Below are 18867 nucleotides of genomic sequence, written 5' to 3'. Positions count from 1 at the left end.
CTGGATTAAGACTGGGAAAACCCGAGTCCAAATCCTCATTCAGCCAAGACACTTGCTGGGCGACACAGAGCCTACAACTCAAATGATTTGGCCTGCCTCACAGGGTTGTTGTAAAGAGGAAAAACAGGATGCAGAAGAGAATGTGAGATGCCACATGGAAACTGGACTTTGTTAGCAGTGACTGTGATTGACCTGAAAGGCTTTAATGCCTCCTCAAAACCCCAAACTCACAAGGGGGGTGAAAAATGTGAATGCCTTTTTTCTTTTTGACTTTATTGCTTTGCTATTGCCCAGGATTGCTGTTTTGTTCTCGTGATCAAAAACCAGCCTACAACACAAGCCAGCCAGCCTCCAAGAAGCACCAGCCCCCACACACAGCCTCACGCCTGGCCACCAAGCCTCAAATGAAGACATCATCCCCTGTTCTGGTCTTCAGGGAAAGGGGGGCCCAGGGCAAGCAGGAAAACAAAAATATAAATTGGAAAAAGAAAAAAATGCCAAAAGACCAAATTGAAAATAGCCTCAGGTTTTATCCATCCTTTGTATTATTTGCCTTGAAAACTTGACTTTTCCTTTTGTGCTAACGGTTGGCACCCAGAGACTTAGTCTCAGGATGCTGTCCCTACATGGGGGGGAGGGAATTGGCAACTCACTTGCCTGTCTTTCTCTCAAGTAAACAGGTTTGCAACCAACAGTGCCTTGAATTGTCTTTCCAAGAAGGATTGTTCCTCCCCAGATCGAAGGAATACCTGGATCCATCGCCAGAATGTGATCCCAAGGGAGTCTCCATCAACAGTGACCCAGGAAAACTAACAATCAGCAGCAGCAGCTACCTGGGGGCAGTCCCTATCTGCATTTCCAGTCCAACCCAATGGTGACAGAACGTCTATCTACTACCCTGTCCTGTGTTCGAGGAAGAAGGCCTAATGCACAGTTCATCTTCCTGCTTCCAAGTGTTATAGGAGAAGGATAGACAACAAACGCCTGAAGACTGCCTGATAACAAACAAGCAAGCCAATTTGTTCACTTTTCTGTGGAGTCATACACGTAACAGCATTTCCCCAAGCTGTAAAGCCCTGGAACCATCCGATTGCCCACAAGGGGAGGGAGTCAAGGCTCCCAAACACATGAACATTTAAGCTTGTCTGTGGACACTAGCCAAACAAGCCAAAACAACACGGATCAGGATAGCCAAAATCCTGCAACATTTTACAAGAGCATTTGGTTCTCAACTGAAGGACTAAAATATATTTTTCCTTACCAAGGACTTTTAGATTTTGAATTCTAAAGCTCTCCATGGCTTCCTTTTTGGCCATGACAGACTTTAGAGGACACTAAGGGGGGTGGGAGTTGATGATTTGCACCACTTTCTTATATTACTTTCTTGTAGTGACTATGTGCTATCATTATGTTGAAAACCTTGCTATCTCCTGTGCTGTAAGGTCATGGACCTCACATGCTTGCTCTCCAGTCATTTCCTTATTGTTTCACTTATATATTGTGCCAATCATCTCATTGTTTCAACCAGAGCATTTACCTGCAAGTCTGCACCTATCCCCAAGTTACTGATCCCTTTATGCTCTAAGACATTAAGCTGGCTCAAGCCTTACCTAAAATTTTATAGACACTTGTATTAATCAGTGTGATTATACATGACTTGTCATTGCTATCGCTTTCCACAAGCTGATAACCCATTAATCACCAGAAGCATCTGGTTCCACAATGCAAGACTGTTATTTATACTTTATTTGGGATAAAGATGGGTTAAAATCATGTTGCTTGCTATAAGTTGTATGATCTTTATATGTACACTTTGCTGTTATGTGTAAAATTTTTATATATATATCAAATCATGCCAGATATGGGTGGTTAAGGATATGTGTGTGTGATGTATATGAAAATTGCCACTGAAGAATTAAGGAGGCTTGAGGAAGAACCTTGAATTTTATAATTAGAAGGTTCTTAAGGGGGGAGATGTGACATGTGTAGCATTAATAGAAAGCTGCTTTGTAATTGCTTTGTAGAAAGTGTGTTTGCAAGTCAGTGCCTCTGTGGGATGGAAAAGTACAGACCAAACGAAAGTGTTAAGTCAGCTATCTGCCCAGAGCAGAATAAGTGGGGGTTTGCAGCAGCGGGGAGAGATAGGCTCCCCTGAATAGTAACTGCATTGTTCTAGGAATGTGAAGGCTTCTCCTATTAATTAATTATCTCTCTGCTGTGAAATAGAAACTCAGAAACTTAGAGCGCAAAGTCCAGCAGGTTTCTGAAAACGCATTTTCCATTCCACACAGAAGCACGCAGACAAAGTTTGTCTGACACTCGGGAATCACCACTTGAAGGCATCCCACTTAGGAATATCAATTTCAACATCATTCCCCTTCCCGCATCTGTTTTTCCCCCTAGGGATTTCACAGGGAATGCAATTTCTTCCATTGGGAAACAGGTGTGGAAGGCCTATCCTTGGGCCGAGTACTTGTGAGTATACATAGCACTGCCAGAAAGTAGGAATCTTTGCCTTGATGTTAGCCACAGTAATTGTGATTTCGTTAAAATGAAATTATTGGCTGTATGAAATAAGCCAAGAACTTAGCTGACTAGACCAAGACAAACACTTTGCAAGATAGCTCAGCAACTTTGCAAGCAAATTGAAACCTGGACTGTTTAGTTTTAGTTTAGTTTATTTACAGTCAATGACCAAACAAAATAGCTCCTGAACAATAAATTTAAATTTATTTGTAACAATTTGTAACAATAAATTTAGTTACAAGAATAAAATCAAATCAAATGAATTAAAATCCAATTTGCAAGCATCTTATTTTGCACACCGCAGCACAAAAACATGCAGTTCTGTAAGTAATCTCCTCTTGGCGGTCCGCTAGAACGAAAGTAACATAATGATCATCAGAAAGCCCAAAACATTTCTTCAAATAAGGCTCAATCCAAATAAGGCGAATTGATTCATAAAAGGAACAGTGAAGCAAGACATGAGCTATTGACTCAACTACTTCTACACCACAAGGGTACAGCCAATTCTTTAAAGTGACTCTTTTATATCTTCCCTCTAATACAGCTGAGGGGAGAACGTTAAATCTGGACTGTTGGGAGAGCTCCTTTTATGTTCTCAACAACTTTGTAAGTTAACCATGATAAATTTTGCTAAACCTAAGTTGATAGATAGCTCAGAACTGCAGGTTGCTTACCTGTAACTAGAGTTCTTGTGGTCATCTGTCCAGTCACACAGATGGGCTTCTACGCCAGCGTACAGAAGCATCCAGACCCCTCACAAGCTTATCTTTCTTACTTTCTGCCTTCAGCTAGGTAGCTAGGCTCCACCCCCTCCATACACCTTAGTCACATGACCCACACCCTCCTCCTCAGTTCTAGAGTCTGTCGAATAATGCTCTGCAGTGGGGCAGGCTGGGCGGGTGTGTGACTGGACAGATGACCACAAGAAGAACTCCAGTTACAGGTAAGCAACCTGCAGTTCTTCTCAGTGGTCTTTGTCCATCACACAGATGGGTGCATCGCAAGCTCCAGAACCATGGAGGGAGGGGCAGAGCACGAGACACCAAGGCCTTTTGCAAATCAGCCACCTGTATAATAATTAAAGGCAAAGGTATAGAATGGAAACAAACTCAGATTTTATTGAAGACCAACAAGGATAACGCAGCAAACGTCAACATATAACGAACCAGGTATAAGGAGAGATGGAGTAATCAATCGAACACTGCCTGTAAAATTGTTTCCTCAAAGGCGGCATCCTGGTGAGCCCTCACATCTAATGCATAATGCTTTATGAACGTGGAGGGAGATGCCCAAGTAGCATCTGACAGATCGAATTCAGGGAGAGGCCTCTAAGCAAAGGCAGTTGAGGTGGCCACTGCCCTGGTTGAATGAGCCCGCAGCGAGGTTGGAGGATTCTGCCCAGCCACCTGGTAGGCCAATTTAATGGTCTGTACAATCCAGGAGGAGATAGATTAAGATGAAGCCCTATGGCCCTTACAGGGCACTCCATAGGTCACAAACAAGGCCACCGAATTCCTAAACTGTTTAGTGTGATCTGCATAGAAGGCAAGAGCTCACCGAACATCTAGTGTATGCCAGCTACATTCAAGATCTGTCGAGGGATTGGGAAAAAGACTGGCAATGAGATAGGTTGGGATTTGTGAAAGGTAGACACCACCTTGGGGAGGAAAGATACATCAGTGTTCAACACAACCTTTTCCTTGTGAAACCTCAGAAATGGAGGGTCACATCTCAAAGCCCTCAATTCCCCAACTCTCCTGGCCGATGTAATGGCAACAAGAAAGACAATTTTGAGGGTTAGCAGCCTCAAGTCACAAGTTGCCATGGGCTCAAAGAGTTTCCCCATGAGCACGGAGAGTACACATGGCAAGTCCCACGAAGGTGCTACTGATGGAGCATCCAGGTATAGATGAGCTAAGCCCTTCAAAAATTGCTTGACCTCCTTTAGACCAAACAAGCAGGGACTGTGGCTAGGGGCCTCGCAGAATGCCGAGATCGCCACTAGATGGACTCTGACTGATGGCATAGAGAGTCCTGACTTCTTCAAGTGTAAGAAGTAAGCCAGTATCACCTTGAGCAGAGACAGTTGAGCCCTGTGTAGTTGCGAACTCTAAGTACTGTTTCCATTTAGCCCCATATGACTTTACTGTGGAGGGCCTCCTACTTGCTGCCAGAACCCTCCTTAACTCTGGTGGCCAGACAGCCGTATTCTCCAAGCCGTTAGACGTAGAGACCGGATGTCCAGATGAAGTATCCTCCCCTCCTGCAGAGTCAACAGCGACAGCAGGAGAGGAAGTCTCAGAAACTGCCTCATGGAAAGGTGGAGGAGGCTAGGAAATCATAGATGACACAGCCACCAGGGGGCTATCAGTATGCCGTCTGCCCACTCCAGCTCCACCTTTTGGATAACTTGAGGCAGAAGAGAAACCAAGGGAAACAGATAAAGGAATTTGCCTGACCAGCTGGTTGTTAATGTGCCACCCAGTGAGCCTATTCCAACCCCTGCCCTGGAGTGAAACTGAGGGCACTGATGATTGTGCTCACCCGCAAAAAGGTCGACCTGTGGGGAACCCCATCTTTCGAAAACAGCATGAAGTACACCTGGATCTAACTTCCACTCGTGAATAGTGTGTCTTGATCGGCTCAAAATATCCGCCACAGTATTGTCCAGAGCTTTGACGTGAAAAGCAGAGAGGTCCATGTGATGTGAAAAGGCCCAGTGCCAAATATCTAGCGTCAGAGAGAGTAAGGACCGAGAACCGGTCCCTCCCTGCCTGTTGATGTTGGCCTTGGTTGTAGTATTGTCTGTCATAATCAGCACGTGACGACCTCTTACCTTCGGTAGAAAACCCCTCAAAGCTTTGTATACCGCTAAAAACTCCAGACAGTTTATATGATGGAGAGCCTCGTTTTTGGACCAATGGCCGTTTATGCAGAGGTCCTGAAGATGTGCTCCCCAACCCTCTTCCGAGGCATCTTTTGTCACCTGTACTTGGGGGGAGAACTTCCTGAAAGGTGTGGATTGCCATATTTTGGAGAGCTAGAGACTGGCAAATTCATTCCGGAGAGCTGGTCTTGTGGTAGCAAGCATGACTTGTCCCCATAGCTAAGCAGGGTCTGCCCTGGTTGCATCTGAATGGGAGACTTGATGTGTGAGCACTGCAAGATATTTCCCACAGGGGATGAAGCCACTCTGGGAAGAGCAGAAGGTTTCAAGTTCCCTCCCTGGCTTCTCCAAGATAGGGCTGAGAGAGATTCCTGCCTGCAACCTTGGATAAGCCACTGCCAGTCTATGAAGACAATACTGAGCTAGATAGACCAATGGTCTGACTCAGTATATGGCAGTTTCCTATGTTTCCTATGTTTCCCTGATCTGTAAAATCCTGGAGTTGTGGTCCCTTGATGGTCCCTTCTCTTTACCCGAGGCAGGCGCTGCTGCTGTGCTGCTCGTGCCTCGTGCCTCGCGCGCAGGCGCAGCAGCAGACCGCAGTTTCCCTCCTTGGCGCCTGGCCCGGAGTCGCGAGCGGAGGTGCTGGGCTGCTGGCGGAGCTGCGGGCTGGTCGGACGACGACGATGTAAGAAGGCGGCGGCGCCAGGCCAGGAGGCGGCGGGGGCCTCATCAAGGCCACCTGTGGCCAGGGGCGGCGGGCGAGGGGGAAGGCGCGGCAGCAGGGGCCTGGCCACGGGCGGGCGCGCGGGCCGTGGCGCGGCCCGGGGACTCCGCGGGGAGAGGCTTTTGGGCATTCTTAAATATGGTTATTTTCCAAGGGAATTATGGCTGACAGGAAAAAACCATCTGGAGCTCAGTTCCGCAAACGAAAGGCAGAAAGAGCCAAGGAAGACACCAAGCAAGAGGTGTTCTTCCGGAAATACCTTTGTAAAACAAGTACAGAACAAAAAGATGACAGTACCATTGGTGAAACTACCACTGAGGAAACTCCTAGTACAAGTGGTATTGGTCTTACTACAAGTGGTATTACTTCTGAGGACAAAGTCTCACAATCTGGAGATATTCCAGTGGAACACACAGAGGAAACCGAGGATTTTGAGGAAACTGAGAGTACTGCAATTACTACAAAACATGTTGGTATTGTGCCTAGCTTGGATTACAGTGACCCTGCTAACTGGCCTAACTATTGCATTGAAAATTTGCGACAGCTTATTGTTCAGCATGGCCCACGGCAGATTGTATCATATAAATTTCCAAAAGACTCCCAAAAAAGAAAATTCTCTCCTGTCTATTACAAGAGGAAACGGGCAAATGGTGAAGAAATGTGCCGTCATTGGCTGATATATTCTACCTCAAAAGATGTGGTTTTTTGTTTTTGCTGTAGGCTGTTCAGCAAAAGAGATGGTGGAGCAACAGCTTTACAAGACCCAGGTTCAAAAGACTGGAAGAACATTGGAGCAATTCTGTCGGCACATGAGAGGAGTACTCTCCATCTATACAGTTACCAGGCGTGGAGAGAACTTGAATTGCGCTTACAGAAAGGAAAAACAATTGATAATATCAACCAACAGAAAATAAGGGAAGAAGAGCAATATTGGCGACAAGTCTTGGAACGCTTGATTGCTGCGGTCAGATTTCTTGGCATGCAAAACATGGCATTTCATGGTACAACTGAAAAGTTGTACAGTGAGAACAATGGAAATTTCTTGAAGCTTGTTGAATTTTTGGCTCTTTTTGACCCTGTCATGACTGAACATGTGCGCAGAGTTAAAGATGAAGAAACTATGGTTCACTACTTAGGAAAAGAGATCCAAAATGAGCTTATAGAGCTTCTAGCAACTTCCATAAAACAGAACATTTTAGCACGTATAAACTCTGCCAAATACTACTCAGTTATTTTGGACTGTACACCTGATGTTAGTCATACTGAACAAATGACTATGATTGTACGTTTTGTCGATGTCATCATGCCATCAGATACTGAAACATCTGAGCCTGAGGTTACAATAAAAGAACATTTCTTGGGATTTGTTCCTCTAAAGAAGACTACTTGTGCCTTTATGGCAGAAACTCTTCTTTGGCTGCTTGAGCAAATGGGATTACCACTTGAGAATCTGCGTGGTCAAGGTTATGATAATGGGAGTAACATGAGAGGTAAAGAACATGGAGTACAAAAGAGAGTTCTTGATATAAATCCACGTGCCTTTTTCGTGCCCTGCAGTGCGCACTCTCTCAATTTGGTTGTCAATGATGCTGCTAAGAGTTGCCGGGAAGCAACAGGCTTCTTCATGTTGGCTCAACAGATCTATAATTATTTATCTGCATCAACTCAGCATTGGCAAATACTAACTAGCCATGTACCTACCATTACTGTTAAGCCTTTGAGTCAAACAAGATGGGAGAGTCGGATTGATGCTTTGAAACCACTGAGATATCATCTTGGTAGTATATATGATGCTTTAATGGAGATCTATAATGAACCACACCCACATAAAACAACAAGTGAATCTCTTGTTGTAGCGAAGGGTCTTGCTGAAGACATTAGTAAGTTCAAGTTTGTGGTATCCCTTGTTGTATGGTACAACATGCTTTTTGAAATAAATCTGACAAGCAAACTACTACAAAATAAGGAAACTGATTTAAGTTCAGCTACAAGTCAATTACAAGTAACCAAGAATTATCTTGTGGGCTGTAGGTGTGATGATGGTTTTGAACAAGTTTTGATAGATGCTAGTGTGACTGCAAAGGAGTTAGAAATATTACCAAACTTTGAGACAGAACAATTTAGACAAAGGAGAAAGAAAAAACAGTTTGGGTATGAGGCCCCTGATGAGGCTCCACAAGATGCAAAGCAAAAATTCAAAGTGGATTTCTATTATGCTATTTTAGATATGGCCATTCAATCTGTTGAAGAGAGATTCCAACAACTACAACACTATAATTCCGTATTTGGCTTCCTGTATGATATATACAGCATCAACAAAAAATGTACTGAAGATGTACGAAAGGCCTGCAAGACTTTGGAGCAGTCATTGACACACAATGAAAACAAAGATATTGATGCTGAAGATCTGTGCTGTGAACTTCAAGCAGTTGCTCGAAGGCTTCCAGAGTCTATGCGACCACAAAAAGTACTTCTCTTCATACTACAACACAAAATCCAGAATAGTGTGCCTAATGTTTTTGTTTCTCTTAGGATCCTTCTCACACTTCCAGTGTCAGTGGCAAGTGGTGAACGCAGTTTTTCAAAACTCAAACTTATAAAAACACACATACGCTCAACTATGCTCCAAAAGAGACTAGTTGGTTTGGCAACTATATCAATTGAACATGCTGAAGCATCAGCACTTGACCTGAAGGAACTGTTAACAAAATTTGCAAAGGAAAAGGCACGTAAAATAAGATTTTGATTTGCTTGAAATTGAAACATAAAAGAGACTTAAATTTCAGCATCACATCTAACATTTTTCAAAGTGATTTCTGTGCTAAAACTGTGTTCTGTTTGAGAAAATAAATCAGAAATTGTTTTATGACTTGTTTTCACAATTTTTAAAAAATAAATTAACAATTTCAAATTCTGTGCTTTTCATTCTTCCTATAATACATCTGTGTTTGAAATATGATTGGCCGGAGGGGGGGGGGGGCAGAAGGTGATCTCGCCTAGGGCGCAAAAAAACCCTAGCACCGGCCCTGGTGACAAGGCCCAGTGCCAAAGATCTACTGTCAGAGAGAGTAAGGACCAAGAACCGGTCCCTCCCTGCCTGTTGATGTTGGCCTTGGTTGTAGTATTGTCTGTCATAATCAGCACGTGACGACCTCTTACCTTCGTTAGAAAACCCCTCAAAGCTTTGTATACCGCTAAAAACTCCAGATAGTTTATGTGATGGAGAGCCTCTTTTTTGGAACAATGGCCATTTATGCAGAGGTCCTGAAGATGTGCTCCCCAACCCTCTTCCGAGGCATCTGTTGTCACCTGTACTTGGGGGGAGACCTTCCTGAAAGGTGTGGATTGCCATATTTTGGAGAGCTAGAGACTGGCAAATTCATTCTGGAGAGCTGGTCTTGTGGTAGCAAGCATGACTTGTCCCCATAGCTAAGCAGGGTCTACCCTGGTTGCATCTGAATGGGAGACTTGATGTGTGAGCACTGCAAGATATTTCCCACAGGGGATGAAGCCACTCTGGGAAGAGGCTTCTCCAAGATAGGGCTGAGAGAGATTCCTGCCTGCAACCTTGGAGAAGCCACTGCCAGTCTGTGAAGACAATACTGAGCTAGATAGACCAATGGTCTGACTCAGTATATGGCAGTTTCCTATGTTTCCCTGATCTGTAAAATCCTGGAGTTGTGGTCCCTTGATGGCCGGAAAAGTCAAGGAACCAGCGTTGCAGAGGTCTCATGCGCAGCCACACGGTTGCCAAGACAGCTGTCATTGAAGCCATGAACCCCAACATCCTCTGTACACTCCTCGTGGGATGAGACGCCTGACTGCCAAGTTGTCTGGCCAAGTGTTGTATATTGCTGATCCGGTCGTCCGGCAAACATATTGTCGCCGACACTGAGTTGAACATGACCCCGAGGAATCTTATGCATTGTGTGTGTTCCAATTGCAATTTTCTGTAATTTATGGACATTATGAGATCTTTCAATCAGTCACAATCATGTGGAGGTCCTCTAGAAGACGTTCTGGTGACCTTGCGGCCAACAACCAGTTGTCCTAGTATGCAAAAATTTGAATCCCCATTTCTTGTAGATACCCCACTATGACCACCATGCACTTTGTGTAAACTCTTGGTGCCGAGGAGAGCCTGAAAGGCATGGCTCGAAACTGGAATGTGTCTTCCCCGACCTGAAATATTTTTTTGATATTGTGGACATGTTTTTTTTTTTAATGTTGTGGATATTTTTGATGTTGTGGACGTATGGAGATGTGGTGATATGCGTCTTCCAGGTCTATGGACACAAACCACATCCCCTTTGCGAGTAGAGCCAGAATATCTGAGATGGAGATCATCCTGAAATGGCAGTAATGAATGAAAGTGTTTAGGAGACGGAGATCTAAGATAGGTCTTAATCCCCTGTCCCTTTTTGGAATAATGAGAGAAATGACAGTCTTGCAAGTGAGGTGATACTCGCTCTGTCGCCCCCTTGGACAACATGGAGTCTATCTCCGACTGAAGAATAGTTATAGCAGGAGTAGACCTTCTCCCTGAATGGGGAGGGCATTCTTGAAACTCTGTAGCGTAACCAATTCTGATGATAGTGAGGACCCAGGAGTCCGAGGTTATCACCTCCCACCGGTCCAGGAAAGGTCTTAACCTCGACCCAAGCCAAGGGTAGTCGTGCTCGTTTCTGGAAGGCCCCAGACTTAGATTTCTGCTGTCCTGGCTTGGACTTATGGTACTGCTTTTTGTACTGTGGATTGAACTGGGAGTACTAGGGCTGTTGAAAAGAGTGATCATAGACCATGGGCACTGGCTGTCATTGTTGGTACGTACACTGAGGATGAAAAGGCCTGCCAAACTTGGAGGTAGTTGATGATGAGGTGAAGCTCATAGATTTAGCAGTTTCCCTCATTTTCTGCACCTTCTCCATCGTCTCATCAGTCTGGGCCCCAAACAACGCTGAACCATCAAATGGTAAGTCTTCGATCGAAGCCAGGCATGACAACACAAAGAAACAGCTGTGGTCAGAGACCTGGCAGCAGAGTCAGAGGAATTTTTTGATGTATGTAGAAGTTGTCTACTAAGTCTATAACCCTCTTTTTGCAGGGAAAGTATGGTTTCTTGTTGTGGAGGTTGCCGAGACTCTATATGTTCCAACAATTTCTCCCAAAGGAGATGATTATATCTTGACATAAAGGCCTGGTAGTTGGCTATCTTGATCAACATCGCCGCATTAGAGTATAGGCGCTTGCCCATCAAGTTCAACCTACGGCCTTCCCTGTCTACTGCTGTAGAAAGCATCTTATTCTTTGATCTCATCTGAGCTGCTTCTACAACTATAGAGTTCAACATCGGGTGTTTATGCAAAAAAGTTGTTTCTTCTACCCAAACCCTATAGAAGTTCTCCACTTTCCCAGACACTGCCTGGACAGAGGTGGGTTTCTCCCAAAACCCTTGGGTGATGTCCAACAAGGCTTAGTTCATAGGGATCACTATAAGCTTAGCCGTATCCTCTTCCAGTACATCAAACAAAGGGTTAAAGGAAGGCTTGACAACTGTATGCCTAACGCCCCCACCATTTTAGGCATATAGGAAGAAAAAGACTTCGAGTCCCCAGATGGAGACGAGGGAGTAGTCTCATTCTCTTTGCGTTGACGTTTGGCGTCGGGGCCATCCTCTTCTGAGGATGAAGAACTGGAGTCTGGGTCCGAATCATGTGTAGAGTTGTATGATTCTAAAATCTTTTCAGATAGGATTGGACATATCAAGTCCAGTGACATTGCTTTTACTGCTACCGATGCCTGAGTCGGGATAATAGTAGAACCGGCTGTCTCCTGGGCTGAAACTGTAGGTGTTGTTTTCTTATGTGTTGGTGGCACTGGAAGTTTAGTCTGGGAAACACCTTCAGACCGGACCTGATGATCTGGGCATGATTGTATCTGGGAAGAAAATGCAGCCTCCTCTCCGCCAGGTAAAACAGCAGAGCACAATAGGTAAAACAGCAGAGCACTAAGGAATGAGCACACACTCCAGTTACAGAGTAGGTAGCAGAAGATGGTTTGGATATTGCAGCTATTTAGAGAAAACACATGGAGATCCTTGTATGATGTTAAATACACTTAGATAGGAAAGACCTATATCTAATCTAAAGGACTACATAGTGGATAGGTAAGGAGAGAGAGAGAGATGTTTCCATCTGCTCTCTAGGAGGAAAGGAAGAATTGTGATGCAGCACAGGAAGTGCTGCAGAGTCAGTTCAGGGGTCATCGAGTAGGGACAGATAGGGAGACCCTGACTCACTGTCTCTACTCCCAATGCCCCTAGTGGTCATTAGGACAGTTGGTGCAAAAGGTCGATGCATTGGAAGTTCATCTCCAACAGGATTACCCTGTCAGATTCTGTGTCTCCTAGAGCTGAACTCAGCCCAACGAGACACATAATAAATGGCAGCCAGGTTTTGGCAGCAACCATTCCAGATGGCATGGGCAAGATAAGCAAGAGAAGGAGCAGGTCAGAACGTAGAGGAGGGTCATGGGAAGAATGAATGCCCCGAGAGAAACCGGGAACTCTGGGAAGGCAGGGTAACCCAGAAGGTGTGGAATGTAGTTACAGGGGACCCAGGCCAATACCCCTACATAGCTTCCAGGCTGGTCCTTGTGAGCAAACGACCCCCATGGCTCAGGAGCTGCTGCGAGCAACAGTCAGCCCTCTTCGTGGCCATGAGGGCAGGACGGAAAACTACTAGAGACCCCCCCTCAGCGCCTCCAGCCATCCTGTCGGCTCCTCCCTTGCCTCCTGATGAGCCTGTCTATCCCCCTCCACCCTACCCATTACTGGCCGCGCCTCAACAGGCTGAGGCCGGGGGGACTGAAGCATTAGAGAAATCAGCAGGTGCAGAGGCAGCACCTGCCCCGGTTCCCTGAAGAGGAACCAGAAGAGGCCCCAGGACCCTTGATTCAGCTCTCCCCCTTGTCCACGCGGGCCCAGACGAAGAAGATGAGGGCGAACTTCCCAGATTTACCCGTCACCCAAGCCGCCCTTGACATTAGGAGGAAGCTGCAGAAGCAAGAGGGCTTTGCAGGGATGAACACTACCAAGCTGTTGGCCGTCGCCAACAGGGTCGGCATGAATAGAATAGACAGAGGGGGGATACCGAAGGAGTAGAAAGAAAAGGGGAAGTGAAAGACAGGTGAGTGAAGGAGGGGCAGACAGGAGGTGGAGAAACAGGGAGAAGGAGAGAGGCAAGCAAGGAGAGGTAGGAAAGTAGCAGACGGGAGAGAGGGGATAGAAAGAAAGAGAGCTACTGAAGGGAAGCGCGAAAAGGCCCGTGGCCAGAGGCAAAAGGCTAACCTTTTGGCGGCCACCATTCCAGATGGCATGGGCAAGATGAGCGAGAGAAGGAGCAGGTCAGAACGTAGAGGAGGGTCACGGGAAGAATGAATGCCCCGAGAGAAACCGGGAACTCCGAGATGGGAGGCCCAGTGGTCACAACACAAGCCGTGGCAGAGGGATGCCACAGGGACAGGTGTTGGATGACCGCCATCAGGGGAGCCCCCGAGTGGCAGGAGCCAGGAGAGTTTGTCGGCTTGGCCACCTAGGAGGAAGACTAGGACAGACCGGGCACCCTCAACTTAGGCCCACGGGAGCCCATGGTCACAATCAACGCAGGGGGCCAGAAGATAAGACACGGTGAGGAGATCCTCCACCTCCCCAAGGGTGTTTGGTGTCCCCGGCAAGTGGCTGTCATGCACTGCCGAGGCCACCAAAGGTGGGGGGGAAATGGCAGGAATGCACAAGGCAACAGGAGGGCTGACCAGGCAGCCCAAAGAGCGGCTGAGGATCTACTCGAAGCAGATCCAGCCCGAAGACAGGGAGCTGGTTCCATCTGCCAGACAACAGGCCGGTAGTACCCAGAGGGTTGGGACACACTTTGGTAAAACACTACCATCAGTCCACCCATATGGGAAAAACGGCCCTTGCAAGGCTACTGCAGTAGTCCCTACATATCCACAACGTGTTTGCTTAGTGGAAAAAGCTTGTGCACAATGCATGACATGTGCCAGGATAGGGACCCGTTGTGCCCCTCGAGGCTCAGGCAGTAGGGGCAGCCCCATTTGAGAATATCCAAATTGACCTCACTGATCTCCCCGGGCAGGGACCGTTCGCCAAGTCCTTGTACTTGGTTACACCTACACAGGGTGTTGAGGTTTCCCTACATGCACAGGAAAGGAGAGAGAGGTCACTAGGGCCCTGCTAGGAGAGGTCATATCAAGATTTGGCCTCCCCCTCACAATTGGGTCCTGGGCCCTCGCTTGTGGCCAGGATCATCCAGCAGGTAGCCCAGGCTCTCCAAATTACCTGGAAACTCCATGAGAGCTGTAGTCCCCAATCCTCAGCGAGAGTGGAACGCATGAACAGGACGATCAAGACCCAATTGGTCAAATTATGCCAGGAGACACACTTGACCTGGCCAAAATTGCTCCCCAGCATCCTTTTCTGCATCAGGGCCACTCCAGTTAAATCCACAGGCATCTGCCCGTTTGAGGCCCTGTATGGGAGGCCGCCACTCATTGTTTCTCAAGTGACCCCTGATCTGACCCAACTGGGGAACACTATAGTGGCAGGCCAGATCCAACAGCTGGGAAGCCAATTCAGGGACCTAAACTGGTGGATCCGGGGACGAATCCCAATCTCTTTGAAGCCCACAGTGCAACCATTCCAGATAGGGAACCGAGGCAGGCCCTCGGGCCCCTCTGGAAGGGTTCCTCAGGACTACTCTGAATAGGGCCCCCGCTCGGTCTGGAAGGTGGAACACGGATCGCCAGGGGTGGGTGAACGCCTTGGGAGGCAAGATTACCCACGGCCAGACGAAACCAGACTGCAGACACCACCGCTGCACCCCCCTCTGCCTCAGGATCACTCCTAATCAGGCCAAGAGTTCCTGGGTGCCAGTAGTAGAAGGACATTATGAGGCTGAGGTTAGCATGGGAATCCATGTCTCTGGGGCCAGGGATCCAACCGGCCAAGTCCAGTTCCTGATGAAAGGGGACTGGGAGAAGCCCACTGAGCACCTTGTCCACGCTATGTTCTGGAAGGAAATGGGCACGGTCATGGAGGTGCCAGCTGTTACCAAGAACCTGTTTGTGGACTTAGCAGAGCGAGTAGCCCTAAGCTTGAGTGTGACCAACTGCTACGTCTGTGCAGACACCAAGGTGGGCGAACAGTGGCCTTGGGAGGCGTGGGAGGTGGATTATGTCAACATAAGCAGAAGCCCAAATCTAACCTGGACAGATCATCAGCGTCCCACCAGGTGGGTCCTCCATAACTCCATCATAGGGTCCAGATGTTTTATTCGCCCGGCTGGGCAGAAATATAACATCTCCACGGGGGCCCTGGCCTGTGAGGCAGGGATGGTCTGCAACACCACCAGGAAGTGGATGGACTTCAATCATGCAGGCTCTAAGATCCCCCCCAACCCTTATAATCAGTCTACCCAGAAGAGCCTATATGATCTCTGGGAGGGCCCCTGCAGGACCTCCAGCTCTTGGGAGGCTCCGGATCACCTATACTGGATTTGTGGGACAGCTGCCTATGTCAGTTTGCCTCCAACTTGGGCAGGAACCTGCGTGCTGGGCACAATCAAACCCAGCTTTTTCCTCCTTCCCATCAGGGCAGGCGAACGTCTAGGGGTCCCAGTCTATGAGAGCCGTGGGCGGACCAAGGGGAGTCTTGGGTCACCTCTGAGGATAGGAAATTGGAAGGACAATGAATGGCCCCCAGAGCGGATAATACAGCATTATGGGCCTGCCACTTGGGCCCAAGATGGCACCTATGTGTACCGAACTCCCATATACATGCTCAACCGCATTATCAGGCTACAAGCAGTGTTAGAGATTATCACAAATGAGACTTCCCTGGCTCTCAGCCTCCTAGCCAAAACCAACACCCAGATCCACATGGCAGTGTACCAGAACCGCCTAGCACTCGACTATCTGCTAGCAATGGAGGGCGGGGTATGTGGCAAATTTAATCTCTCCAATTGTTGTATCCAGATCAATGACCAAGGGAAGGCCATAGAGGAGATCACGGATCGCATGCGCAAACTAGCACATGTTCCAGCTTAGACCTGGCAGGGTCTAGACACCTCTGACTGGTTTGGGGGTTGGTTTGAGTCCTTGGGAGGTTTGAAAACAATGGTGGGGGGAATTCTGATATTGCTGTTGGGCTGCGCCCTAATACCTTGTATACTACCCTTGCTTTTCTCCTCGGTGCATCGGGCCCTTGAGTCGATGGTGGAACGAAAGAAAGCTGTTCACCTCCTGCCTTTGTACCATGCACTGTCCAGGAAGGACAGTGAGTTGTAGGTGCCGCTTCAGGGTGGCAAAGGGGGGAATGAGGCAGACTCAGGTTTGTGGTGGTCAAGAAATGGTTAAAAGGGTCTGCAAACTGCTCTAATTGCAACTTGCTAAAAGCCCAATAATTCTTGCTGACCTGCTGGAATGCAGGCAAAGGGGGGCCCCTCTGATATCTCTAGATAACAAGACGCTAGCCAGCAGTACCTTCAAGGCCACATCTGGAAGGGAGTGGAAAATAGTTTGGCTGTATGGAGGGAGGAGGAGGGGAAAACTGCTTAATTATAGCTTAGAAGGTGATTGGTAATAATTGTAAGATGACGATGCTTATTAATGAGAATTGTATCCACAATATGTAAATTGCTATGTGTTTAAAAGCTGAAGCCACAGTGTAACTGGGGCTCAAACTTTGGAATTTATTCCCTTGAGACTAATTGCTAGCAATAAAATCTGCTTTCTCTCCATTACTGGTGCCAGTCTCTGTCTCTGAGAACCCGGGGGATTTCTGCTACACAGATGTAGTTCAGACTTCACAGAGTAATAAGCCCTTTCTTTTCTCCTCAGGTGACTGACTTGTCACTCTCACAGCCAAACCCTGAAGGAGAAGAAGAGGTCTTGTCTGAGGAGTCCATGCATTGGGGTGGGGGGGGGGGCATATTTTACACCTGTGCTCAGTTCTCCTCTCTGTGCTTTGAAAGGGCACCTGCCCCATCCTAAGCACTTTATATTATCTGGAAACTGGTTTTATTGTGTTAAGTGGATTGAGGTGAAAATTTTATGAAAAGATACTTCCCTAGCAGATGGCTTAACATATTTATGTAAAATGAAGTTTGGGCTTGGGAGTTTTTCCTCCCACCCCCCAATTATTTTGTTTTTCTAATAAATTTGTTACTAAAAAGTAAATCAGTTTTGTTTCTTCCATTTAAAGGCAGCTTCTCATTCTCAGTACACCAAATGTGAGTTTTATTTCGATATTGGCCTGGTTATAAGCTAATCTAAATGATGCTGAGTGGACATTTCATGTTTTTTGTTTTGCTTTGTGTTAAGGTTTCTAGTCTTAACGAAGTTCCAGTAATGCTGTTTCAATGGTTAACATGCCTGAAGAGGTTGGGTTAATATGATAGAGCTGGGAGAGGTCAAACATCCAGGCTATCCAATCTAACTTCTAATTGTAAGGTTAACCACCACACTAATCACTTTATGCAATCCAGATCCCTGTATGTCAATCAACAAGTATTACTATTGATGAAGAAAAACTCTATTTGGGTCTGGTTTGGGCCTAGTCAAAAATCTAGGCAAGGCCTGTAACTTTGGATTTCAGTACTGCCGAAGGGTTGCTATGGTAGCATAGTGTATCAAAGGGCTGTTTTGAGGGAATTGAAGGAGGTGGGACAACATATAGACTGGAGAGAGAGTTAAGTACTGCTGGCAAATGGTGATTGGTGCATACTCTCAGTATAGTCTGATGTTTGACCTTTAATATAATTGGGTAATTGGTTATGTTGTATGCCCCTGATTGGGGGGAACTTTACAATCCTCATTTTGCATAATATTGTAACTTTATTCTATAACGATTGAGTCAGACAAGTGTGCTGTAAACCCTTAAATGGTGGGTCTATGTTTGCAATGAGATACTGTGCAACATCAAAATGCCCTGTCTTGCCCTGCCTGGAATGACAACAAATGGAGCTGGTGCTCCTCTGTGTGTAGCTTAGGCTCTCTTGCACCCACTATCCTGACCAGCACAGAGAAACCAGGCAAACTTTGCAAAACCTTGCCAAAAAAACCCGGCAGGTTTCCTCTGTCTTTTAACAGCTGCAACTGGTAGAAATGTTGACGTGAATATCTTTGCATTACTGTAGCCCTAGGCTTATTTTTATTTTTTTACCCTATGAAAACAGCTTAAAGTGAAAAATCCATCAGAAGATACAACATACGTAATTGTGTGGGTGGGGGGTGATGTGTATTGAGACCATGATGTGGATGTAGAGGGTGTTTAACCCTTTCTATGCCATTTTTTAGTCTAAAATTATTTAGCTCAGTGGCTGTTTTCAGAATTAGATAGCCATGCGGGTGCATTTTTGTTAGTGCAGAAATAATGGATTAAACACCCCTACCTCTGAGCCATGGTCCTGATACAATTTGCAGCTCCACAAAGCTGCTCTTTGTGAATAAAAATAAGCCCCTAACTTGATGAAGACACATTTAATGTCCTGCCTAGTTTGGCCTATAGATTTTAGTCCACCACTCTCACCCCAGTCTTGTAGCTGGTGGTGGTGGCTGCTAGCTGCTTTGCCATTTGGGGTCCTTGCCCAACAAGAAAGGCTTCTCTCCCAGAAACACACCCCTACACAAAATGAACTAGGCAGCACAGATA

The 18867-nt window shown here is 46.6% G+C and overlaps 1 protein-coding gene across 1 annotated transcript; it reads left to right on the top strand.

Moving 5' to 3' along the window:
* Window positions 1-6300: 6300 nt before the first annotated feature.
* On the top strand, window positions 6301-16262 carry LOC128331326 (uncharacterized). Its single transcript, XM_053264671.1, has 3 exons — window positions 6301-7766; window positions 15053-15350; window positions 16191-16262. The coding sequence occupies exons 1-3, from the start codon at window positions 6301-6303 to the stop codon at window positions 16260-16262; spliced, it is 1836 nt and encodes a 611-aa protein (XP_053120646.1).
* Window positions 16263-18867: the final 2605 nt, after the last annotated feature.

Source organism: Hemicordylus capensis, chromosome 6 (assembly GCF_027244095.1).
Source record: "Hemicordylus capensis ecotype Gifberg chromosome 6, rHemCap1.1.pri, whole genome shotgun sequence".
NCBI classification, from domain to species: Eukaryota; Metazoa; Chordata; class Lepidosauria; order Squamata; family Cordylidae; genus Hemicordylus; species Hemicordylus capensis.
Note: the sequence above shows the minus strand (reverse complement) of the source record. Positions and strands in the feature narration are given on the sequence as shown.